The sequence below is a fragment of the Pygocentrus nattereri genome, chromosome 10, assembly GCF_015220715.1.
Source record: "Pygocentrus nattereri isolate fPygNat1 chromosome 10, fPygNat1.pri, whole genome shotgun sequence".
NCBI classification, from domain to species: domain Eukaryota; kingdom Metazoa; phylum Chordata; class Actinopteri; order Characiformes; family Serrasalmidae; genus Pygocentrus; species Pygocentrus nattereri.
In genome coordinates, this window is record NC_051220.1 from 4,758,746 (window position 1) to 4,784,590 (window position 25,845).

The 25,845-nt window shown below is 38.8% G+C and overlaps 2 protein-coding genes across 2 annotated transcripts in view; one reads left to right on the forward strand and one right to left on the reverse strand.

Annotated features, from left to right (window-relative positions):
• Positions 1 to 2,759: 2,759 nt before the first annotated feature.
• LOC108430194 (mitoregulin) lies at positions 2,760 to 3,967 on the reverse strand. The gene is made up of 2 exons (XM_037541808.1): positions 3,601 to 3,967; positions 2,760 to 3,043 (listed from the first exon to the last, which is right to left on the reverse strand). The coding sequence occupies exon 1, from the start codon at positions 3,795 to 3,797 to the stop codon at positions 3,627 to 3,629; it is 171 nt and encodes a 56-aa protein (XP_037397705.1). The 5' UTR covers positions 3,798 to 3,967; the 3' UTR covers positions 2,760 to 3,043; positions 3,601 to 3,626.
• A 2,957-nt stretch (positions 3,968 to 6,924) lies between these two features.
• Positions 6,925 to 25,845, forward strand: part of ttbk1b (tau tubulin kinase 1b) — a 36,431-nt gene continuing 17,510 nt past the window's right edge. Inside the window, exons 1-12 of the mRNA XM_017702555.2 lie at positions 6,925 to 7,082; positions 11,537 to 11,680; positions 15,889 to 16,036; positions 16,865 to 16,938; positions 17,384 to 17,524; positions 18,063 to 18,167; positions 21,060 to 21,125; positions 21,722 to 21,814; positions 21,920 to 22,045; positions 22,665 to 22,819; positions 24,124 to 24,331; positions 24,849 to 25,027. Of these exons, the coding sequence (XP_017558044.1) occupies positions 11,573 to 11,680; positions 15,889 to 16,036; positions 16,865 to 16,938; positions 17,384 to 17,524; positions 18,063 to 18,167; positions 21,060 to 21,125; positions 21,722 to 21,814; positions 21,920 to 22,045; positions 22,665 to 22,819; positions 24,124 to 24,331; positions 24,849 to 25,027 (1,403 nt within the window). The 5' untranslated portion in view covers positions 6,925 to 7,082; positions 11,537 to 11,572. The remainder of the gene's footprint in view (positions 7,083 to 11,536; positions 11,681 to 15,888; positions 16,037 to 16,864; positions 16,939 to 17,383; positions 17,525 to 18,062; positions 18,168 to 21,059; positions 21,126 to 21,721; positions 21,815 to 21,919; positions 22,046 to 22,664; positions 22,820 to 24,123; positions 24,332 to 24,848; positions 25,028 to 25,845) is intronic.

Sequence of the window (25,845 nt, forward strand, 5' to 3'; positions counted from 1 at the left end):
AACAAGGACAAAGAAACAAAAATTTGATAAATAAATTAGAAAGTAAGTAACTAAATAAATGCATAACAATAAAATATATTTATGGCTCGTGCATAAGTCCTACACGGATAGGATCTGTGTTCTATTTAACGAGTTTTTTTGTTGTTGTTGTTTTTTTAGGTTTTTTTTTATTTATAAAAGGTATCATAAAAAATACCAGGTCATTGCAGAATAACCTGAAATTAGAAACCGATGACGTGACTCTGGGTTTCTCTTTCCGCGTACTTCCAACACACACGTTGGGAGTCCTGCTGTGTTTGACTTGGCGAGATTACGTGCGACTCGATCGATTCCTGTCACTTGGAATCGGAGTCGATTACAGAATCTCTGGAATGGATCAGCCCCACGGTGCAGTTTACGCTGAAGCGCGAGACGCTTTTTGAATTTTGAATAGACGCTGACCGTTAAAGCCGTTGGGCTGTTTCAGGTTCATTCGCTCAGCGCCTGAAGACAGAAACACCGAAATGGAGGAAAAACGACTGAAAACCTTCATAACGAAGAAACTGAAGTAATAAAAAACACTTTGGTAGAGAAAATCCTTCTGTTTTTAGACGGTCCGGAGCAGGTTAGCGAGGTAGGTTAACAAGGAAGCTAACGCTAACCGTATTCATTTTCTAAGACTCTGTAGTTAATGTTCATTTGCGTTCCTATTACTTAAAAAAGGCAATTATATTCAATTATTCCTGTTTATATAAATTAACCTGCTTAAACTTTGACAAAGTAGGATTATTTAACTGAGCCGTTTATGACACTCATTAAGACGTACGCCGCGTCCCAAACCACACATTTCTACACTTCACATATTACGCTAACGAGTGCACTTCTAATGGTATACGCGCTATTTTTACACACTATTTAGTGTGCTAGTATGCGGTTTGGGACTCGGCGGTAAAAAACGTTGAATTTTCGAAGGCTGTCAAGTGCTATAGATGACTATTAACCTGTCAAAAAGGCTATCGCTATCAACTCAGTCTAAGATAATGTTGGCTGAGAAAATATTTAACAATTGAATATTTTTTTTGATTAAGAACAGTTTTTCTAACTTTTTTCATGTCTGAAAGGCCATTTCGTTAGTTAAACTTCCCATGACTAAGTTAGCTTTTTCTTTCATTTGCTTTTTCCCCCACATTTACCATTTATTTTCGAAGCAGCGCTCAGTGTAAGTTAAAGACTGCATCACAGTGTTATATCACACTTTTTGAGTTACTACATCCATCCACTAGATGACGTTCCTAACAATAGATTCTTTAAAAACTTTCCTTTCTGCCTCACTGATTAATCCTGGTCCCCGTTTAAAGGTGAATTCCACTGATTTTGCTAAATTTCTGCATAATTCAGTGGTTGAGGTATAAATAAAGTTATTAAGAGTAACATGAGTTTAACATGAAGTGGTTCACTGTAGAGAAACGTACTGACTCAGATTTCTTTACAGTGGTGGTGATAGGAACCGAGGGTCACAATGTCTAAAACACAAATACAGCCAATTTATTTATTATCCAAAACCACCAGTGAACCTACATGTGTACACGTGTCTGAGTTTTTATATATAATCAGTGGTGGACAGTAACTAAGTAAATGTAATTCGTTACTGTACTTAAGTAGTTTTTTTGTGTATCTGTACTTTAAGTTTTTCCATTTTGGGCAACTTTTTCCTTTCACTCCATTGTCCATTCTAATATCTGACTTTTTCCTCCGCTACATTTTGAGAAAGCTGTTGTTCCTTTTGGTTTCTGTGTGTATAAAAACGTAACATGTCAAAACGAAAGAAGCGCAAAGCAAGAACACCAATGATGAACTAACCTAACCTGTAAATAGACCACAATATAGAAATATGTCCACATATGCAGTCTTATGTTTATGAACAGAGGCCTACAGATCAACATAGTAAAGGAGCTCATCTGTGATCCTGAGTTTAAAGCCAGTTTTTATTCAACTTAAACTTGGAACTAAGTTGTAAATAAATCTGAAACTGAAACTTTGCTTGTGTGTAAAAAGTGATTTCAGAGCCACTCGGTTCTCCCTGATGGAAACTGTTTACCTTCAGTGTTTTGTGCTTCTGATCATTTTAATAGACGTCAGTGTCACTAATTAATGACGTTCTATTAAAAGACTGGTTTACCAAGAGAGACGCTGGAGGACTTTCACCTGAAATGAGTTCATGAAGCCAGTCTTGTTATAAAAATGATAACAGGACCAGATCAGAGCCAGAATTACTCTTTTAGTACTTTTACTTCATACTTAAGTACATTTGAAGGTAAATACTTTAGTACTTTTACTCAAGTGGAGGTCTAAAGGGAGGAACTTGTACATTTACTGGAGTGATATTTTACCTTGGGGGTCTCTACTTTAACTCAAGTACATGATTTGTGTACTTCATCTAGCTCTGTATATAATACCCAAAACCTAGGCTGTAGTGAGTTTGGCAACAGTTAAAACATCCTCCAAATATTACAAACTCATAAAAAAGTGTTAACATTGATTACGAGCCCAGAGCCGATATTAAGTCTATGGCTCTGTTACGAAAACAACCATTTCTCTGTCGCGGCATGCGTTATAGCTAACCTCACTTAAGGATTTTACTTTACATGCCCATTAATCTTGGTCCCAGAATGGAGAACTCCTTTAATAGTGTAATCTAGAAGGTCAGAGTCAGCTGCAGTAAATGACCCCCCCTCCTCTTCAATGGTTTCGGCTCATCCTCAAGTGAATACAATGGCAGGAATTTTTAATAAACAAAATAGCTTCTTTTATTCCATGATGGTACAAGCAGATGGATGTAGAAAGTATGGCTTACAACAGATCAGCAGTTACAAATAATATTACATAAAACATTTATCCTCGAATAAAAAAAGTTTTTGAGAACTGCATTGCACTGCATCACTCCAGCGTCTGTATAGTGTTCAAACTTCTCATGAGGGAACAGGAGGTGGCCGTATCTGAAGGTGACTTCTTAGCCAGGGTCAGAGGCCGAAGCAGGGCAAGAACACTGTCCATTTCATGAGGCCTAATGTGGCGGCAGTGGGGGGACGGGAAAGACCAAAAAAGATGAGAGAGAAAATTATTATTTCATGTAACATTTATTGAGCAAAAATAGTTGGGCAAAAGTGGGCAGTAAATGTCAAAGTTCTCAGAATTTTTATGGACCTGCATTTTTCTGGGAATTTAATACAATTTAATACAGACATTAGGATTACTCATATGTTTGTTCACTTTTTTGTCTAGTTCCCATTTCTTTTTGGTCTTCACTTCATTCAGTGTTGTTCAGTACCTGAACTGCTTTGTGTACCAAGTTACCCTGCAGTTCTACAGAGAACCCAGCACTGAATGAGTCTTGGACCTGAACATTCGTCGTTACTTTTACTTCTGCTTCAGTCATTACTTAAGACTTTTCCCTCAGGATGGTTTTGGGCTACTCTGCCCACCTCTGTGGTTGAGTTAAAGCTGCAACACGTCAAACACTGTAACTCCAGGCCTGTAGTTACTACTGTGACAGCTCTATGGCTTCTGTGGCTGTATAATCGGGACACAGCCCCGCACTCCTTCACACTCCTTCACTCTTACCAGGCCTGTGGTGTCTGCTCCTTCGGTCACGCCAAATCCAGCTTCTTTTGCGTTTCCGCCAGTTTGTCCTGCAGCCGTTTTTTCCTCCAGTCCAGAAACCTTCTCCTCATCCTGTTGGCCTGCCAGCCTGCGAGGAAGCCCGTGGCAAACGAGACCAGGATGGCAAGCTGTAACGTCCTCTCAGACACGTCGGCCATGTTCACCTCCGCAACAGCGCTTCAAATTTCTAAAACTCTTCACTGCGCGCTGCTGTGAGCAACGTGAAAGTGCGTGGCTGTGTCCGAATCCCAAACGCTTTCTTCTTTGACATGTAGTGCGCTGTCATTGCGGCAGAAACCGTGAAGCTGTTCTGTGTAGTGTTCCAGTGCACTAGGTAGGGGGCAGGCTAGCGTTTGGTATGCAGCCTGCGTGCGGCGTCACGTGATCACGGCACTACAGAACGCTTCGAGGGCCAAATACTGCATAAATACAGAAACAGTTCCCAGTTAAAATAATTGAATGAAAACGCACGTATTTAAACCTGCTCTGCTGTTGTGGTCTAAGCTCAGACCCTTTTCCCAGACAGTTTTATGTTAGCGACAAGACTGTTATTCTGTAGCATGTCGTTCATGCAGAAAATGCAGGTTTTGTATTTGTGATGTAAACTTTAATAAAACTGCCTGTGAGCAGATAGTGAGGGAAAATGTTTATATAATATTACTGACACTTTCAAGCACAGGGGTCAGCCTCATTATTTACTGCCTATGCTATAATAACGTAAATAACAGATATGGTGGTTTGTTGTTTGCCTTTTTGCTTTGAGTGTATTGGAAGTAGCCTACAGATAACTGAATGCAAATGCTGGATGCAAAATAAAATTAAAATGATTGAAAAGTTCCTGGGTGTGCTATACGTCCCACCTTAGAAAACTGACAGCCCTAACTTAAAACCTCTGCCTTCCACACTGTAGACTGGGGTTCAATCCCCACCTGGGCAAAACACCCTACACTACACCAATAAGAGTCCTTGGGCAAGACTCCTAACACCGCCTTGGCCTACCTATGTAAAAATGATCAAATTGTATGTTGCTCTGGATAAGAGCGTCAGCCAAATGCCGTAAATGTAAATGTAAATGTAAAACGGTTCTTTAAGATTCTAACCTGTTATTTACACCTAAGTTTGTTTAGTTCCTGCATTTCATGTTTACCTGTGACAGTCAGGTTACTCTGGAGCCTATGGATCAGTCAGACAGTCTAGTCTGTCGCTGGAAGAAAACCAGATAGATAGATAAGCAAAATAGATAGATTCTATATTGATTCAGAAGGAAATTTAGCAGACACACAAGAGGAAGAGTAAATATAAAAGATCCTCTCTAGAGGCGTATATACAAATAGAAAAATACGACAATCTGATGATAAGATCTATAATCTGAGATGAAAGACGCAGTGCAATAATGGCTGCACAAGGAGGTACAGGTAACGGCATATATTTACCACACTGAATGAATAAATGTGTGCAGATATTATTACTAAAATAAAGTGTCTAGTGTCCAGATGTGCAAGATGCACAATAAGGTATGCAGAAAGTACAGTATGTGCAGCAAGGTGTCCAGATGTGCAGATGGATAAAGAAACATAAGATTAAGCCTGAGATGTAAGACCTATGATTCGTGATTTAACATGAGATCGGTAAGTTTACAGGAGAAGGGAAAAAAACTTTTAATGTAAGTCAGTGGAACCAGACTTTTTTCCAGGTCATTTCTTTTGGTCCATTCATCATGAAAATTACAAAGAATATAAAAGACAGCAGGCATTTTCAAATTATGACAAAAACTGAAAAATACGAGGTTTTCTTCTGACAGCAGTGATATTTACCTTGTTTTAAGGAAGATAAGATGTTGTACAAACCCTTAAAATAAAGTTGACAAATGATTAAGATTCCTTAAAAGGGTAACCAATGGGATATATTCCTGTTTACAAAACTAATAAATATTGTGTTTTATACCTGCTCTAACAGTAAAATAATTTGTCTTGTTTGTACTGTTTTTTGGGATGATGGGAAATAACCTGTGTTATTAAAAATAAAATATGTTTAATAAAATTTTGTAGTGCAATAAGTGAAATACGGTTTCAATGACAGTTTCAAGCTATTTCATGTTTGTCAGTGACCCATTTTCTGTTTGTCAGGGCTTATTATTCTGCAGCCTCTTCAACACTCAGAAAATCTAGCCTACTTACTAGTGGAATTAATGAGGCGAATGTTTTCAAGATGCCGTTATTTCGAGCCACTGTGTTGTTCATTTTAACACCTGGTGTAATACGACATGTGCACGTCATAAAGGGGAATTTCAGAGTCATTCAGAGAGGTTTGGTGTGAAATGGTTAACTTTAGAGAAACTTGACAGCCTCAGATGTTTTTACAGTGGTGGCGATAGAAACCAGGGGTCGCAACGTCTGCAGTACAAATCTAGCCAATTTATTTACTATCCAAAACCACCAGTGGACCCACACGTGTCTTCTGCGTTTTTTATGTAATGTTGATAATGATAGTCATAAATCTGAAAAAAATAAGTTTTCTTTGGGGACTATTTTGCCTCATATTTCCCTGCATGTCTCCCTGTGCCATGAATTGAACTTAACCCCTTTCAGATCACAGGCTCATTACATATTAAGGCTTATTATTTGGTAACTGTAGGGACTTCAGTGCAAACTGGTTGAGCTATTAGATTATGGAAGTGCGTAGTAAAACATTTGGGCCTGCTTATGGGGTTATCAAAGGGGTTAAAGTAAATTGATCAAAATACATTTTAAGCCAAAACGGTAACACAAAAACTCATATATCATAAATATCATATCTAACCATTCCATGCAATATCTTTCTGTTAAGGAGATTTCAGAGCCATGCAGACTCTGCAACCAGTTAATGATATAGAATTTATTTATTTTAAATTGGTGGAATTTCCCCTTCACTGAATGAATTTGTTTACTTTTTTGGCTGATCTTATCCAGAGTGACTCATTTTACACTGGGAGGTGAAGGTGGTGTTGGGAGTCTTGCCCAAGGACTCTAGGGGGGGTTACCCAGGCTGGGTGAACCCCAGTCTGCAGCATAGAAAGCAGAGGTGTTACCCACTACACTGTCCCAGCCAACCACTTAATGATATAGAAACTGAACAAATCGGCGGAGTTTCCCCCTTTAATTCACTGCACATCTGTCCTTTTTGTAGACTTTTGGGAGATGCGGAGGAATCTGAACTCCATGCAGTGCTGCGTGTGGGAATCGGCGCCTCTCCCGAGTTGCTACGCAACCGCCATGTTCTGTGCGGCGCGTGCGCGCGGCGCATGCTGGGAGGATCCGCGCGCTGCTGATTCAGAGCCGGAGCGGAGGAGAAGAGGAGGCAGGAGAAAATGGTGCATCAGCGAGCGGGGGCAAAAAGCGCAGCGGAATGATGCGCCTTCCGCAAGCCTCTCGCTTCGAGACTCTACTGCGACGACAGAAGAACAGGTCTGCCGCTCTGTTTTCCCTCTCCCTGCTCGCTCTGCCCGCCTGGGTGATGTCTGTACTAGCTGAGGTGTTAGCCTGTGTGTGTTGGCAGCCTGTCAGTGGTGATGCTGCGCTGGACAGGCTGCAGGATGCTTATTTTCTGGCACGAGATTTCCCCGGCATAGTCTTCAGGGCTTTTTTGTATAATATTCGGTTACCCCACCCCCCTCCGATTACCCTTTGTTAAAAAAAAAGGCCGCTTCGTTTTGTGTACATTATTTATGTTCAATGAAAATCGCGAATAATTTACATACATGCAACATAATGCGGTCATACGTCAGATGCTGGCTGAAATCACCTGCTCTTGGGTATTTGTAGTTTTGGTGTCGGGACGCGTGGCATTGTCACCTCATTCTTCGTCCTCTTAACGGACTACCTTTCCCACAGTGCCTCTCGCTCAGGGCTCCGGCGGGAGGGGTTGCTTTATGACTTTAGTTGATGGTTTGTCATTGAGCCAATGGACGATGATCGAACGCCGTTTGTTGCTTTTAAACTCTGCCCATTGGCCCGTAGCGCGTCGTGGGCGGGGCGTGCGTGGCTTAGACGGCCCATCTCCAGGGCAACGCCCATATTGGTGGATCTCGCGCTGGGCTCGGGCTGCAGTGCGGACAAAACTGTAACGGCTGTTGGGAGGGCGGGCGGTGGGGGGCAGTTTAACGTTATTCAACATAAATGTTGCGCAGTCATTTGCGCAATTCATCAGTGTGGGTTGTTTCTTTACTGCGCGTAGGTGAGAGACTTAGTTGCCTCTTGATGCGTCAAAAGACTCTGTTGTGTGTAGGCTACAAGAAATGTACCCTGTTATCATTCACTGGCATGCACTTTTTCTGGTATTAAACAATTGTCCACATGATTTTTTTGATAATAAACAGTTGCACCTTTCCCTTTTCAGTAGCTCGGTGGCTCGTCGTTACAGATATTTATGAAATCCATATGTCGCCAGGTAGACGTCAGCCTGCTTAGTTATTTTATCTCGACGTGCTCACGTTGTCAGTATCTGAGAATCTCCAATGACATCCTACAGCTAGCGCGGAGTTTTCCGGGAGAGGATGCAAGCTGGCATTCCCTGTCACAGGGAGCTTTCTTTTCCACACCCTTCCTCCGGAAAAACCCGCGATAGGCTAGTAGTTTGTAATTACAAGCAGTACGCCAATAGGAGACGGGATACTTAGCGCCAGTCCTAGCGCAGGAGGCGGGGCTTGTCGGAATACGGGTGTGAAGGAAATGCTCATTGACATCACTCTAAAATGAAGGTGACAGGGAGCAGAGAAATTGTGCAGAATAGGTATGAGATGTTCCTTAATAGTTCTATATTATGTAGGGATTTTTTGTTAGGGATAGCTGAAAGCAAATTAAATGTTAGACCAGCTTTAAAAATGTTTTTCAGTGTTTTACATGTCTTTAAATTAGGTCTGTGACAGTAGCCACAGAGCAAATGTAAATGCTTTGTTTTCTATTTTTTTATACATATATAAAGTCTTTTTCCATCAAAGCCTCCACATAATTCGATATTTTTATTTTTGTATTGAATCATGCAGTACAATTATGTTCTTCATGTAGTCAGTATGAATTGAACTACAGCTTGTGTACTTGATCCTTGATAACAACACGGTTTTCTGGCTGTTGTTTAGAGAAGTAAAGAGAATAGTCGTGGAGGTGCAGCTTGCTCAGACATGGGCCGCAGCAGCCCAGCCCTTGGCTCTGGCTTGCTGATATCTGATACCAAACGCACATCACACAAAGAGGACAGACAGAGGTTTTAAAACTGGAGGAGGGGGAAGGAGAGATATTAGAGCTAATGCAGTCCAGTGACCTGCAGCTGCACAAAAACGGGAGACAGAGTTGTTCAAATCAGCCTGAACATGCGACTCTCTTTGGACTTAAGGAACTAGGCCTTTTTCTTTTCGCTACATTTATTAGAGACTGTAGTTTATGATAACTGTAGTGTGATAGAGAATCCTGAGTTTGCACAAAAGTCCCTTTTCTGGTCTGCGGTTCCCCCAATAAGAATTGTGTTTCCTTTTTTCATTCACATTATTCTCTGCTAAGTTTATATACACCGATCAGGCAAAGCATTATTGTTTCTGTCCTTGTTTCTACGCTCATTGTCCATCTCATCAGCTCCACTTACTGTATAGCTGCACTCTGTAGTTCTACAGTTACAGACTGTAGTCCATCTGTTTCTCTGATACTCTGTTACCCTGTTCTTCAGTGGTCAGGACCCCTATATTTTTTATATTTTTGGTTGGTGGACTATTCTCAGTCCAGTAGTGACACTGAGGTGTTTAAAATGCTCCAGCAGCACTGCTGCGTCTGATCCACTCAGATCAGCGCAACACACACTAACACCATGTCAGTGTTACTGCAGTGCTGAGAATGATCCACCACCCAAGTACTACCTGCTCTGTGAGGGTCCATGGGGGTCCTGATTACTGAAGAACAGGGTATCAGAGTATCAGAGAAACAGATGGACTACAGTCTGTAACTGTAGAACTACAGAGTGCAGCTATACAGTAAGTGGAGCTGATAAAATAGACAATGAGTGCAGAAACAAGGAGGTGGTCATAACGTTATGCCTGATCGGTGTACATTACTGTACTGAGCCTACATTAAAAATAATGTCTACTGTCATTGAACTTACCTACCTTGTAGCTCCACCTTGCTGGTGGTCAGTTATACATTCGTTGGTGCACAATTTATTTTATATCCTGTAGCCGTTTCTTAGTGGTCAGTTTCTGACTATAAAGCTGTTCTTGATTGGATATTTTTGGCTGGTGGACCATTCTCAACCTAGCAGTGACACTGGTGTATGTGAAAGTGACCAGTAATGATTATTGTTGAGGAGGGGGGGTACCAACATGCGCATGGCGTTAGATGTGCTGCAGTATGTAGTTGAACTGTATAGTGGACCTATAATGATAGATGGAAGTGACGGGTGACTGGAAGTATGAAGTTTCAGGCGTGATGGCGAGAAAACACTCTAAAATGGGCTTTAATCCAGCTTCTGAAGATGAGACTGTTAAAGATCAGAAAGAAACATGCAGGAAAATCAGAGTAAAATCCAGCCTCTGATGTGCTTGCAGAGCGATGCCAAATGCAGTTAATTATTTAGATGACTAAATATTTGCCCTTGGCATTTTCCGCCGATGAAAATCTGCATATCAGACGACTCTATTCTGTCTTCTCCTCAATCTGTTCGGAATACTTTACACAATGTGTGCAAATTAATGAATAAAAACAAAGCTAAACAGATGTGTTTGCTGACGTGACCCCCCATGCAGGCAAAGTGATATGCAATATCGTTAAAAGACTGCTCTTCAGACAACCTCTATTAAACCTGTAAGCCCCGTACTAGAACTCTTGCTGCACTGTGTCGAATAGATCATATTCCTGTTCTTACGCAACAGCCTAAAATAAGACGCTCACCCATCTCCCCTTAGTCACATAAGTGGCTTTTTTTTTTCAGTGGTTCATGTGGGTTGTTGTCCTACAGAGAGGTGACTCATCTCCTGTGCAATGACTACGTACATAAGCGAAATATTTGGACGACTTTTAATTGCAAATGATTCATAAACGCAGTCGCAATAGTGGTCAAAATACAGTCATCAGCGCTGTCAAGATTAACTAGTTAAACACAACTATTTGATTAAACTCCTTGATAATATACTTTCTCGGTCACTCAGCAAAGATTAGGTGGCTGTTTGCATGATGATAGTGCAAGTTTTAAGTGCTCACTCTTTCAGCGAGAAACAGCTTAGACACACCAATTATATGCTTTTGTTAAATACACAGTGTTTTATATATATTGTAATGAAGTCTTTTGAACTATAAATACACAGTTAATCATCAAAATAATAGGTAGAGTACTCGATTACTAAAACTGATGTGACAGCCCCACATGCAGTAATCGTTACTGCCATAAGCAGCGCAGTCTTGGTCTCAGACTTGCCTCTTCATACTGTCCTGTGCGTCCTTCCATTTTGTCTTCGGTTCTGGCCCTTTGCCACCCTTTTGCTGAGGAAACACATTCACTCATTGATCTAGCAAAATGTCTCCATCACCTCAGTTATTGCTTTTGTTGTTTTATGCTTGTTTGTTTGTATGTTTGTTTTATCCGGATTTATCCCAGACTGGATTGCATTGTCCCATTTATGGTTTCAACGGCTCCACGTATGGTTTCATCATCTTGCTTCCTCGTGTGGTTTTGGTTGGGTCTTTTAGTTGCTTTTGCACTTTTTTGAATTGAAATTCTTTTTTCTGTGGTCTGTTTTATGTAAAGCTGCATTAGTATGTATTGTGTATACAGGTAGCAAATATTGTATTCTTTGTTGTAGGGATATTTCATATGATATATTTTCATGTTAAAAATGTTGTGAGCTTGTTTCCTTAGCGAGTGTGTGTTTATATGTTGACAGGTGAATGGCAGGCTTGGGTAAAGAGCTGGCCAGCCAATGCAGTGCATAGGGCCTGGAGTCCAAGTTGACGAAAACATGAACGGGGCAGGGGAGCAGGTCGACATCCTGCCTCCCAACTGCATGGTCAAAGAGAGATGGAAAGTGGTGAGTGTGTCTGTGCATCTGTTCAGCTTTTGCGTATGTTTTATTGAGGCATGAGTATGGAATTTCCAGGGTGATTATGATAACCGATACCCTGTTGTGCCTATTACAAGTAATTGAAGTTTGCAGCTTTTGCATTATAACGCCAGTTTACACAATAATCCGTATATGAAGAGCAGTGACTGTAAGACAGATTTGAAGTTAATGGAACATTGATGTATTTTACAAAGCCATGATATGTACTGTATTTAATAAATAATCAAATCCAGCATGTCTTACAATTCTAAGTCAGTCAACCCCCAGACCTTTTGGTATAGTAATGATGTTCATCTGGTGTTCTATGCATGAGTCTGTAACTTAAAGAGTAACTTCATCAATATTCCAAATATTTTTGCATGGCTCGCTCGTTGAGCTATATAAACACAATCATTCAGAGCATGTTGATGTTGATATGATTTGGTAGAGAAACTCACTGACGGATTTCTTCACCATGATGGTGATAGGGGACAGGAGCTACATTGTCTACAGTGCAAATTATTATTATTATTATTTTTTTAATGCACTAAACCTACCTTGTATCTATATTCTTTGCTCATTTTATCAGCTCCACTTACCATATAAATGTGCTTTGTAGTTACTACAATTACAGACTGTAGTCCATCTGTTTCTCTGCAGACTTTGTTAGACCCCTTTTACCCTGTTCTTCAGTGGTCAGAACCTCCACAGGACCACCAAGGAGCAGGTATCTACAAAATATCCAGCCAACAGCATCCTATGGGGCAGCTATGTCTGCTTACAGTCCACGCTATTGACTAAACCTACCTTGTGCTCCACTTTTTATTGATGTTAAATCTGCACAGTTTGTGCTTGTCATCCTCTGTTGGCTGGATATTTTTGGTTGGTGGACTTTTCTCAGTCCAGCAGTGACACTGACATATTTAAAAACTCCAGCAGCACTGCTGTGTCTGATCCACTCAGACGAGCGCAACACACACTAACACACCACCACCATGTCAGTGTCACTGCAGTGCTGAGAATGATCCACCACCCAAATAATAGTCCTGTGGGTCCTGGCCATTGATGAACAGGGTGAAAGGGGGCTAACAAATTATGCAGAGAAACAGATGAATGACAGTCAGTAATTGTACACTACAGACTGCATCTATATGGTAGGTGAAACAAAATTGTACTTAATTAAGTGGCCAGTCGGTGTATGCAGTGTTGATAATAGTGTTAAATCTCTAAAAATAAGTTTTCTTTGGAAAGTAATTTGCTCTATGATACTCTGCAGGTACATCACCACCATAACTTAATAAAAAAAATGAAACATTTTAAAAATATGTGTAATTTAAGCCAAAACCTCAAATCAAACTCTCAAATGTCAGGGTAGTTTTTGAGACATTAAACTCTTCATATGTCTGGTTGCTATCACCACCTTTGTGAACAATGCTGGTGAGTTTTTCTGGAATGGACAATTTCACATCAAACCACACTGAATGACTTGGTTTGCATGTTAACTGTGTGATTATGCAGACGTTTTGAAAAATGACCCTGTAACTGTGGTTCATGAGCGAATCTCTGAAAAATAATGCAAATGTGCTTAGTCGCATAAGACGCCGAGTTATTGGTTGAAATTACCCATAAATCCAGCGCAAGACCGATTTTTATTGTTTATTGGTAAATGATACATTGGCCTCCTACATCATCTTAGTATGTTTTTTATTAGCTCACTCTGATGATGAACAAGAGAATCTATATCCTAAACCGTCCCTGTTTCGGCTTCTGTGGTGCTCCTCCCAAATGAATAGTGTCAAACTGGGTCCTAGCCAGTTTTCAGACGTTCCTCCTTGAAAGTGTGCCAGATGTCTTTCGGGCCAATTTGTGGGGATGACGTCTCTGTGCAGATGCCATCCCTATTTGAATGTACTTGAAGAGTGTTTTACTGATAACTGTACAGCATCACCTGTAGCAACACTGCAGATATTAGTGCTTTATGGCACAGACTTAATGATATACTTTGATTGTGCTTTGTGGAGCTGAAAGCCATTATGCAAAACTATGAGACATAATGACATGTTTGGTGTGAATCATGTCCATGATGCATCTGGAATCATTCAAATGTTCATGACATTTGAATACATGGCAACAGTAGCCATGACGTGGCGATTTGATATTTATGAGTTGAGAAACACACTGGTCTGTTCAGAGTGCAGGATAGGTCTTCTGCTAGATAAAACATGCTGCAATTAAATTTTTATGATGCCATGAGGCTTGTCTATAACCAGGCAAGTATCTGTAGCAGGGCAGACCCAGTTTCCCAAGACGTAATACCCTGTAGATTTTGGTTACGAACCAAATCCAACCTGCCTAGATGTAATATTCTGGTGCTTATGAGGTTGTGATTATCTGGATCAGGCTTGTTAGATTAGGAATGGAACCAGATATGCCAGCTGAAAGATCTTCAAGCTTCCACAAGCTTCCGTAGCCATGCAAACACTATAAAATTGAAAGAGGCAGAAAAAGATTTAACTAGGGATGGCCTGGTCTTTTTTTTCCACCGCCATGAATTGCACACTTAAAGCACATTAAAATTAGTAAAGCCAATCCAATTAAGGTAAATTATGCCAGTCTCCTATGTTAAAATGGTTCAGTTTTGGTATGGAAATGATTCTGATTTCAAATAAACAGCAGCTCTTATTTGAATTGGTGGGTTTATCTTTCACTTAGAGAGCTATTGAGATAAACTGTCTGAGCTAGCCCAACGCATGATATTTATGTTTGTTTTAACCTGAGCTAGTAATATTAACATTTTTTTAAGACAGCTGGTTTCCTAGACTCCCTTAGGTAAGATCAAATTTTCGGTGAATAGGTAAACGTAACTTGAAAGTAATCGTTATATTTACTTACCACCCAGTTTAAACAAAAATGGTTTATGTGGTTTTTGGCTGGTACTTGGCCCAAGCTATAAGTACTACGTTCCACTGTCCATACAAGGAACGCTTTTCAGTATCTTGATGCATTCATATAGCATTTAACTGATGTTTATGCTCGCAGGTGTGCATTGTCAGGTGTTTTACAGTGACTTTGAACACGGCTCAGTCGATTAGATTTCAGAACCTATCCGTTGTAATATTTATATCTTAAGAACTGATTTTAAGCTTGCTGGCTTATGATGGTTGGTTATCAGTCAAAACAGTTCAAGCCAAAAATTTCATCCATGGCTAAAGTAAATTCACTTTATTTTAGCAGTACCAAAATATGCAGAGTGTGATTCTGAACCTTTTGAAATAGTTTGATATTCACTTTTGATCTGATGATTGTGGATATTTTAAAATGCCACATTATTATTATTTCATTTTTGATATAAGTGTAGTGCTGTATACTCTTAACTGATATTTTGTTTTAATGTGAACGTTTGTAATCATGTGAATGTGCTCTGACATGGGTAAAGTAGCCAGCTCTTTCTTCTCCGGCTTGAACAGGCTTTTGCTGCTAATGCCTTTTTAACCAAAAGCAACACAGCAGAATGTTTTGTTTTAAAAATGTTAATCAAATTAATCAAAATCAAAATTATTATTGTCCACTACTTTGGTCTGTTGTACATGACTGATATGTAGTGAGTGAAATTACAGAAGCGGATCAAATTCACAAGTGAGTGAAATTACAAAAAACACAGCTCATTTCTTGTAGTTCTTAGCTGCCTAATGTTCTAGGCAATTTGGTCAGCTCTGCTCTGGTGCTAAAAAGGATAAAAAGACTGTGTTTGTGCATACATGTGATAGTTGTAAAGAGATGTCAGTAGTTTCAATGTGCATGTATGAACCGATTTGTTTAAATTTACCTCCAAATGAAGCCATTTACTGCTGTTTCTCCTTGGCTGAGTTTGTGGTAAAATCTTTTTTAATGCTGTGTTATATTAGCCCATGATATTTCAGAGCTTCTCACTAAGATGGGTGACAAGAATAGCTTTGGGAATCTCCAGAGTGAGGTGTAAATCTTATTATTATGAGGTGTGAATGTGTTATTAACTGTCATTATGCAGCATTCTTTGTCATAGTGGCTTTTTAAACATTGTTCCGCCAAAACAGGAAAACAGACAGCTCTTTATGCCAGAAAGTGAAAAGGTTAAGCATTGCCAGTCAAGTTCATTTCAACTTTGTTTTGTCTGTGTGTTATTCTGTGGGTCTGCCTGTGGTTTTGGGTGCGTGTAGCTGAAGAAAATTGGCGGTGGTGGATTTGGGGAGATCTATGAGGCGCTGGACTTGTTGACCAGAGAAAATGTGGCTTTAAAGGTAGAGTCAGCACAGCAGCCCAAACAAGTGCTCAAGATGGAGGTAGCTGTGCTGAAGAAACTACAGGGTAAGTGCGTGTCTGTTTGTGTGTGTGTGTGTGTGTGTTTGACCTCAATAGTGATGTTATTTTGACAGTTTGAAGTGTTAAAATGCCAACAAGACTTATTTATTGTTAAGATATATTGCAGCTTTTAATGAAAAACGGCTTATAGAGTGTAATTACTCTTTAAAGTGGAAAAGTATAAGAAAATGTATACCTGTATGTATGTCAGAGAAAGAGAAGATTGGTTGATGCTTGCTGGTTTGGTTCACTACAGTGTTGCAATATAACTCATCACCTCTCATTACCAAACGATAGCACAGCAAGGGCTAACTCCATCAGCCACACACGTACAACATAAACATAAACAGACCACAGCAGTGTTATTGGGCAGCAAACATGCACATACACATACACACACGAACACTTTGACAAGCATAAATAAGCACATCAAGGGACCTTTTGGCTTTCCACTCCGCTGTGCGGAGCTCTCGCTCAGTTAATATGGGGCACACGCACAGAGCAGAGATATTTCCTTGCCTGATTTTTATGCTTGATGTGTCTGAGTGTCTCAGTTCTAGACCAGAGAGACCACTGGGATAGTCAAAGAGTAATAGGCATGAAGGACTGAAGGAAGGAGGGAGGAAAAGAGTGTATGTGAATGTGTGTGTGTAACTTTCATCGAAGGCACAATGGAGTTTCCTTGATGCGGTTCAGTGGGTGTTGTGTTTGGTTGTGGGGGGGGGGGGTTGTATTGCTTACTCAGCTTTTTGTTCTACAGTAATACTGTAATGTAATGAAACTCCAGGTTTTGGTCTTTTGATGTTTATTATTGGTCATTGTTTTCTCACACAGGGAAAAATCACGTGTGTAAATTCATCGGGTGCGGAAGGAACGAGAAGTTCAACTATGTGGTCATGCAACTGCAGGTATAGCAATGGATTGTGTGTGTGTGTGTGTGTGTGTGTGTGTGTGTGTGTGTGTGTGTGTGTGTGTGTGTGTGTGTGTGTGTGTGCGCGCATGTATGTGGGATGTCTAAGATGATGATTCGGCTTGCAGTACTTGATGTACTTGTTTTGCACCTTCTATGTGATTATTAGGAATGTGAATCTTTGACCTCTCAACAATTCAAATTTATTATGATTCCTTTGGAGATGGTTCAGTGCATCAGCACAGCCATTGGTGATTAAAGGAGATACTTTTAGGCTTTGTAAAAAGCCTAAAAAAATATTTGAGTGCATATTTTATTGTAGTTGATTCTAACACCAATGCATTTGAACTGAAAATGAATGACTAATTCAGCATGATGCATTTTTACACCCCTGTCTGTCTATCTGTCTATTCACTTTCTGTCTCCTGATGGTTTTTCTATAGGGAAGAAACCTGGCAGATTTGAGGCGGAGTCAGCCTCGAGGGACCTTCTCCATGAGCACGACTTTGCGTCTGGGCAAACAGATTCTGGAGTCTATTGAGGCCATTCACTCTGTGGGCTTCCTCCACCGAGACATTAAACCGGTACACTAACTCTGCTGTTCTCGTCTCATCTCATTAGTGTTTTCTGGGGATTTTTGTCCTGCAGAGTGTTGCTATATACTGGAGGCCTAATGTACTGAAGTAACATACAGTATAGTAACATATTTTACTTCTAAATTAATTATCAACACAGCATATTTTCCCAAAATCTTTTGCTGGTTTGCAGTGATGTACTTTTACTCTGACAGGTTGTTTGGGGAAAGGTTGTAAGTGAACTCTTCAGGAAGGTTGATTTCCAGGAGCAGAGTTGGTTTTAATGAACGAGGTCCTTCTTCGCGTTCAGATTGATTTTTAATTGTTTAACATTGCAGGTTGATCACCCTGCCAAATCGCATTTGCAGCTCTTCCATTTGGAGTTTTTATTTAGTTAAAATTAGCACCTTTTACAGTCAAATAAGTCAACGCTCATTCATTTCAATTGTTTATCTCATTGACATTAACGACCAATTTTATACAAAACCACACAAGCTCTGAAGAATTGGTCCAGGTAGCTAACAATGAACATTTATCCTTTTCACAGTCAAATTTTGCCATGGGTCGGCTGCCATCCACCTACAGGAAGTGTTACATGCTGGACTTTGGCCTGGCTCGGCAATACACAAACACCAATGGGGAAGTTCGGCCAGTAAGTATCTTTTGGGCTGTGGTTATAGAGAATGTGTAAACATTAACAGTGTATAGTGCATAAACTGTATAGTAGGAAATTTTAGTGTCAGCTAGTTGTACCATTATCCTGTGTATTAATTTATGTACTAATTGTTTTTAGTTTCTGTTCCTTCTTTAATAGTTTATTTAAATGTGTCTTTTGTCTTTTTAGCTTGTTGAAAATTCATTTTGTGATACTTGTATTGTGATTGTCTTTCAAGTTATCGTGATATTATATTTTTGCCACAGCACTCACCTTTAAGGAAGCAACAGAAGACCTAAAATTATGTCATTTTGGAAGATATCGGGCACAAAAAAAATAGCACCACACTTCATTTATTTAATTTCCAGTCAAAATGGCCTTTAAGTACAAGTTATTCATTTTTCAGCGTCAGGAAAAAGCATATATTTTAACAGAAAGTTACACAAGGGCTTCATTAGCTTCATTTGCCCATTGACTATTTTACAGCTTCTATTCTGTTCAGTAGACATGCTTTCAGTTTTTCAAAGAGGTTTTTAAAGTAACATCATAAGGGATATTTTTCCATGCTTCTTGTAAATATCTTTAAAGTTCAGTCTTAGAAGTTGCTTATATTTTCTGCTTTCCACAGTCCAAATAAAACACATTCAGTGATGTTGACTCTGGGGTGGCCAGTCCATTGTTCTGTGAACACCAGCAGTTTCTTTGTATGATTTGCAAATTGTCCTCTTTTTGTGTATTTATTTTTTATCAGTAATGGATCTTTGACAGCTACACTTTCTTTCGGACTCATAGTGTTGAGTTGTCTTCTCACAGTGGAAGTATGGACAGAAACGTGTTTTTTCAGATCTGACGCTTCTGAAAGATGAAAGCTTTAAGTGCTGTTTATCTAACAGGTCTTTCACAGTTGTTAGGAGTCCCATTTTGTATCATTTGATCATTGTTTGAACTCAAATTAAAAAAAATTTTTAAAGACATATATATATATATATATAATATTCATATATATATATATATATATATATATATATATATATATATATATATATATATATGAATATTATATATATATATGTCCATAAAAAATGTTTTAATTTGAGTATATATATGTATTTAATTTTGATATATATATATATATATATATATATATATATGAATGATTGTCCCTGAATTGCAGAGTAATGTAGATGCAGATTTTGAGTGTGTGTGTTGGCGTCTATCTGACCAATTTATTTAAGGGTCTCGGCATAGTAGAAGCGTTTTTATTATTTTTGCTGACTCAGTCGGCTTGTATTGATGAGCGCCCAGCAGGTCAGCTTTGCAGACGCCCACGAATTCTCCTGCATGAACACGCGCACACACACACACACACACACACACACGCACACACAGAGTCAGAAATTCTCTTGGGGGATTCTTTGAGTTAGACTCTGTTTAACATTCTGCCATGTACAGACATGAACCCACACAAGCACAATTATACATTTAAATATGCCTGTTAATTAATATGCATTTACACTGAAAGCTGGGACAGGTTGTGTTTATAAAAGACAAAAGCGGTCATGTTTATCTTCCTGCACACTTATATTCTGTTTTTGAAAAGTGTGTACAAGGAGGCATTGTTGTGTTTATGAGGGGTAAATTTGTTCAGTGCATTGGAAGCCCAGTTCCAGATTTTTAATATCATCACAGTGCAGAGAACAGTATAAATCTGTAGAGAAGAAGTATCATTTGGACAATTCTACTGGTAGATAAGATGTCATTAATATGGTTTTAATGCCTTTTCTAAATACTTTTGAGAGTTATTTCTTTAGTAAAGCTTCAGTCTTGATTATTTCATTTTATTTAGATTGTCTAGAAGTGATTTAATTAGAAAATATATTTGAGATATTTCAATTCATTTTGGAATGTTTTAAATTCATTTCATTGTTATGGTCATTGTTTTATCTTATTTTCTATTTTCCATATGTTCATTTTATTTTGTGTTTTACAGTTTCACCATTTTTCTTATATTTTGCAGTTCCTTTTTGGCCTTTATGTTGGAAGCGCATGCTTTTCCCCGTAAGATGCTTGTCCCCATTACCATAGCGAGATTCATATTGTGAGTGTTAACCTGCTTTCTTCTGTAATGAGTGGCCTAAACCATACACCTTGTGTCCTTCTCCTCAGTGTTCTTGAGTCTAGAGTAAAGCCCATTATTTCCAAGGCCCCTTGACCTGTTCTTTCCTTTTAGTCTAACTATTATCATTTAATATTCTTCCCTTATGCTATCTCATCACCATCAGAGAAATTTCTATACAAATAATATTTTTTGCCCTGCTGAAAAGAATTTTGTCTTAGGGTATTATATGTGCCTCTACTTTTTTCATTCAAACCTGTTCAGCCTGAAAGTTCAAATATCTGGCTAGAAGGCAGCCATTATGTATTGCTAAATTCTCTATTCTGTTTATAGTATTTTTAATATATGGATATTTTGCTCTTCAGGTGCATGAGATTTAAATAATGCATAAATGACCTAGATTTTTCACTGTAGTCCCATCCTTATATCCTGTTTTGTCACATTCATGGAAAAAGAATCACGCTACCAGACACACATTTCAAATGTAATGAAGTGCTATTTGGAGTATTGTCTAGCCGCAGACCCTGACCCCTCATACACTAGACCTTCCATAAATTTATATTTGATGGTTTGGTACAAGTAACAGTGGCCCTTTATTTTCCATTATTTGAAACATAACCTGTAATTAGAACCTCACATTTCCCGCAATTATTTTCCCCACATTATCCTTTAAATTATGCTAACATTCTATTCAGCTTTCTTTATCATTGTTTTATGTTGGTCACTAAGAACATTTACTGTTGTTAAAACTGTTAACATTCTGTCTTTCTTAGCCAAGAACAGTAGCAGGATTTCGTGGAACAGTACGCTATGCTTCTGTCAATGCTCATAAAAACAAAGTGAGTATGTCCTCCATCTTAATCAACAGTGCATACATTTGCAAACATGAATAATGAATACCATACCTCACTATGTGTGGCCATTTTTTATTGTAAACAAAAATGTATAATGCTGAAGCACTGTTGCCTGTTATCATTAAATAATACCATTTTATTACTCTTTTGTAATTAGACCTCACACCAGCAGGCCTTTCTGGAAGAATATCCTTTTAACTGACACTTTTTATCATCCTTAGTTTTATTTTGCAATGAGTGACACAAGATGATGTAATATTTATGTAAATACAGAGTCAAAAGTCACAGGACACGTTTTATTTTATGTTATTTTATTTTTTTATGCTGTCACAAGCCTCCACTACGCGGTGTTGAAGGTGGTGTTTGCTGCGGATTTTCTCAGCATACACAATTTGTTTGAGATGACCCCAGAGATAAAAGTCGATAATAAAATAAAAGATAAAACCTGTTCTGTGACTTTCGATTCACCCTGTACATTAACTCTGTCAGGTGACCTTTATTCATTTTGCAGATGTGTACAAAGGCAAAGTGAAATTAAATGCTTATAATGCTGTAAATTAAATCTCTGCTTGATTTCGTAGGAGATGGGTCGCCATGACGATTTATGGTCCTTGTTCTACATGCTGGTGGAGTTTACTGTTGGACAGTTACCATGGCGGAAGATCAAAGACAAAGTAAGTCAGCATCTGGGTTAGAATCCTGATGACTGTTCATGAAAAGTGGTCAGGGTGATGCAGTCTGGTTTAAGCCTGAATGTATTTTTCTTCTATTAAAAACAGGAGCAAGTGGGCCAGATTAAGGAACGCTATGAGCACAAAATGCTGCTGAAACACATGCCCTCAGAGTTTTATATCTTCCTGGACCATGTGCTTGGCCTCGATTACTATACCAAACCAGATTACCAGGTAAATCAGCGCCACGGAGAGTTCTCATGCACTTTGTCAGTAACAGTCATATAAAAAGTTTGGATGACCTGATCACATTACAAGTGAGAATAAATGAACATCCTCTACAGAGGCCACACACTGCGCATTTTAATGAGTATTTACATTTAAGTAGTTTTTATTTGCTGAATTCAACAAATTGAAAACAAAATAGAACATAAAATGTAGCTTGTGCAAAAGTTATGGCACATGTTCAATTATTTTTTTTTCTGTTATGCTATACTCAGAAAATAAATGAAATTTACAGACAATTCCCATATTTAAGTTTGTTCCCTCTAGAGATTATGTCAACTTATCTGTCCCAAAGTGTTCAAAATTTTACCTATGACTGTAAATATGTGTAAATACTTTGAATCTATTTTTATACTAAATATTTAGATAAATAAAACCATCCAGATAATTGGAACTAACAGCATTCATGCATAGAATCAGAAAATGAATGTGGTTAATGCATAACTATTACTCAAATAATTAAATAAAGATAAATAAGTAAATCTAAATTAAACGATGAAATCACACATTCACAAAGGTCTGGTTGCTGTTTAATAATAACTTTTTCTCTTTCTTTTTCTGTCTGTAGTTGCTGATGTCTGTATTTGAGAACAGTATGAAGGAGAGAGAGATAACAGAGAATGAGCCATTTGATTGGGAAAAAGCAGGAACTGATTCTTTATCTTCAAACAGCACCGCCACACCACCTCAACCAAACACACGGCAAACTGCAGCTATAGTCGGGTAAGCACTATAGGCCTTATTGCTATTGTTGCTAGTTAATTTTGCCATATATGTACTGTTCTCTCAGAAAACAAAAGATAATCATTTGGCTATTATTAGTTTTTGGAAAATAAAAGCGAGATTTTGTGTAAGCTTTGTTTTTTCATATTTAGGTGTTGTTTTTGTGTGGCTCCCCGGTATGGCTGTTGGGTATTGAGTGTTTTGTTGCAAAGATGTGGTCATGCATGTTAGTATGTTTGGAAGTATATACCCCCATATGTTATTTGTTTCCCAGAAAGACAATATCTATTCCCACACATACTTATAAACAAACTTGTGCGATGCCAAGACATACTTTCACACATAATAAAATGCATGCCCACATATGTGCAACAGAGCCCTCAGTACTGGGCACCCACACAAAAACAACAGTTAAAAGCTATAAAAAGATGTAGATTACAGCATTGTGGCAAAACTGAAGTACAAAAAAAGTACAACTGCCATCACTTTACAGATTTATGTAAAAAAGCCAGACTGCCTTAAGAACTCCCAGTAAAGAGCAGCACTTAGCTAGAAAACTTTAACATCATCCATTCAAAGTCTGAGAGCCACTTTAAATTTTGCCTGGCAGTTGTGTCCTTTTCATTTAATTGATTTGAAGCGTCTCATTATAACCTTCCTCGAACGGTTTTCTGTCTTGATCCACAGCCAAAATAGCAAGTACGCCAAGCTCTGTAATGCAATTTATATTCAGATGTGGTCTTCTTTCCTGTCTGCCTCTCTAGAAGGAAGATATTAATTGAAGACTCGACCTCTAGTTGCCCAGTAAAAGAAATTGCAAGCATCAGAATTTTTATGTTTTCTGATCACGTGCGAACATTTTCATGACATTTGTCAATTTTATGTTGCAGCCACTCAACTGTTGGGAAACTTAGGAAACTTTACAAAATATACAAAATAAAAAAATCCAACAGTGTATAGATGGAATTTTCTTTATGCTTTATTAAAATAATGCAGAATTTAAACAACAGAAATAGATTCTGTCAGTTACAGGACAAAAATATCAGCTGTTTTACTAATGAGATATTGACATTCGTTCTCATTGATTTGTTAAAAGTTAATTTGTGCTGATTTATTACATTACACAGGGATAAAAATGTAAACTTATTTGATTCTATAGTGGCTTTATTTCAGTTTTTTTTGTTTGTTTTGATCCTAGTGTGATCCTAGTCATATAATTAGACTCTGATTTAACTGTAATGTCACCTTTGCTTGGCTAATTGTTTTCTGTTTAACAGATTGGCTATTGATTCTCTTCTTCACAGGGTGGTGAATGTGACCCCAGTTCCTGGTGAATTGCCAAGGGAGAACACAGATGACGTTCTGCAGGACGAGCACTTAAGTGACCAGGAGAATGCCCCACCCGTCCCATTACCCATCAGGCCCTGTGAGGCTGCTCTGGCTCACCCTGGTGGGGAGGCATGGGATGACACTGATTTCAACCGCAACAAACTCAGGATCAGTATCAGTAAGGTATGGATTCAGCCTTGCTAAATGCACAGTCTCTCTCAAAAGCCCCGCTTGTTTTTTGATTTGATAACTGAAATAAGTTCAACAGAATGCTTATTGCAAAAAATCGGAAGTGTTCATTTCAAAGACTGAAGGTATAAATTAAATGTTTTTTGACAGTAATATTTGATAAGGTAATATTTTATAAGGTAAAACGAAATCATTGTCATTTACATTATTGATTATGTTTTTATTACTTTTTTTTTATCAGATTCATATAGCATACTTTCTCTCTGTACCGTATGCTGTATTTTCAAAATTAGGGCTCCATCCTGCTTTATTTGTTTATCATCTCACATTGTTGATTCACCAGTATGGTTCTAATAAATTGCGATGTTTATTGCAATTGCAGCACTTAGCAATATAATCGCAATAAAAGCATTCATACGAATCATCTTAGTGTAATGGAATTTTGTACCATTCAAAAGCAAAATAACTTTGCAGACTTTGCTGTTTATGTCATACTTGGTGTCTCTATCAGACCCAGGTAAATGCAGAGGAGGAGGAGCAAGCTGGAGTGGTGCGGCCCGTCTCCCCAAGGGCTGGAGACCCAGAATCCCCTGGGGCTCATGGTCGGCCCCTCAGGTATCGTCGAGTCAACAGCCCTGAATCAGACCGACTGTCTGGAGGAGATGGGAGGGGAGACGCCTGTGACAAACGGTGAGTAGTTTGTGTGTGTGTGTGTGTGTGTGTGTGTGTGTGTGTGTGTGTGTGTGTGTGTGTGTGTGTGTGTGTGTGTGTGTGTCTTTTACCTCACAAATTTTCAATCTAATTTTAAGGGTTACTCAAGAAGTATGTATCTCATTTCTTTGGGAAATATTCTTTAAGTGCCATTTTGGGGAAAGACTACAATTCAGTACAAACATTTAAACACCCCATTAAATGAAGCCATTTAAACATCTTCAGCTTCATCCTTACAGGGAATTAGGTATTTATATACCAATTTCCTATACCATTATACATTTTTTCTATTTTTTAGTGCACAATTTCTGTTTATTTGCAAAGTGGGCATTAATATAGAGTTGGTCCCCATTTGCAGCCATAACAGCATCTACTTTTCTGGGAAGCTTTCTACAAGATTTTGGTGCTTGTTTGTCTGAATTTTTGCCCAGTTATCCAGAATAGCCTTTGTGAGGTCACATACTGATGTTGAACAAGATGGCCTGGCTTGCGATCTCCGTTATAGTTCATCCCAAAGGTTTCCATTGGGTTGACGTCAGGGCTCAGTGTGGACCAGGCCAAAATCACCCAGCCTTGCCTTTATGGACCTTGCTTTGTGCACTGTAAACAGTCATGCTGGAACAGAAAAGAGCCTTCCTCATGCTGTTCCCACAAAGTCGAGAGCACTCCGGCCACTCGCTGCACAGCTGGCAATTCACTCTCCAGCTCCTTACACTAACTTCCCAAACGGTCGTCACCACTGAGCAGGATTTTTGTTTTTTATTGCGGCAGTTTTACAGCTCGGTCCGAGGCTCCGA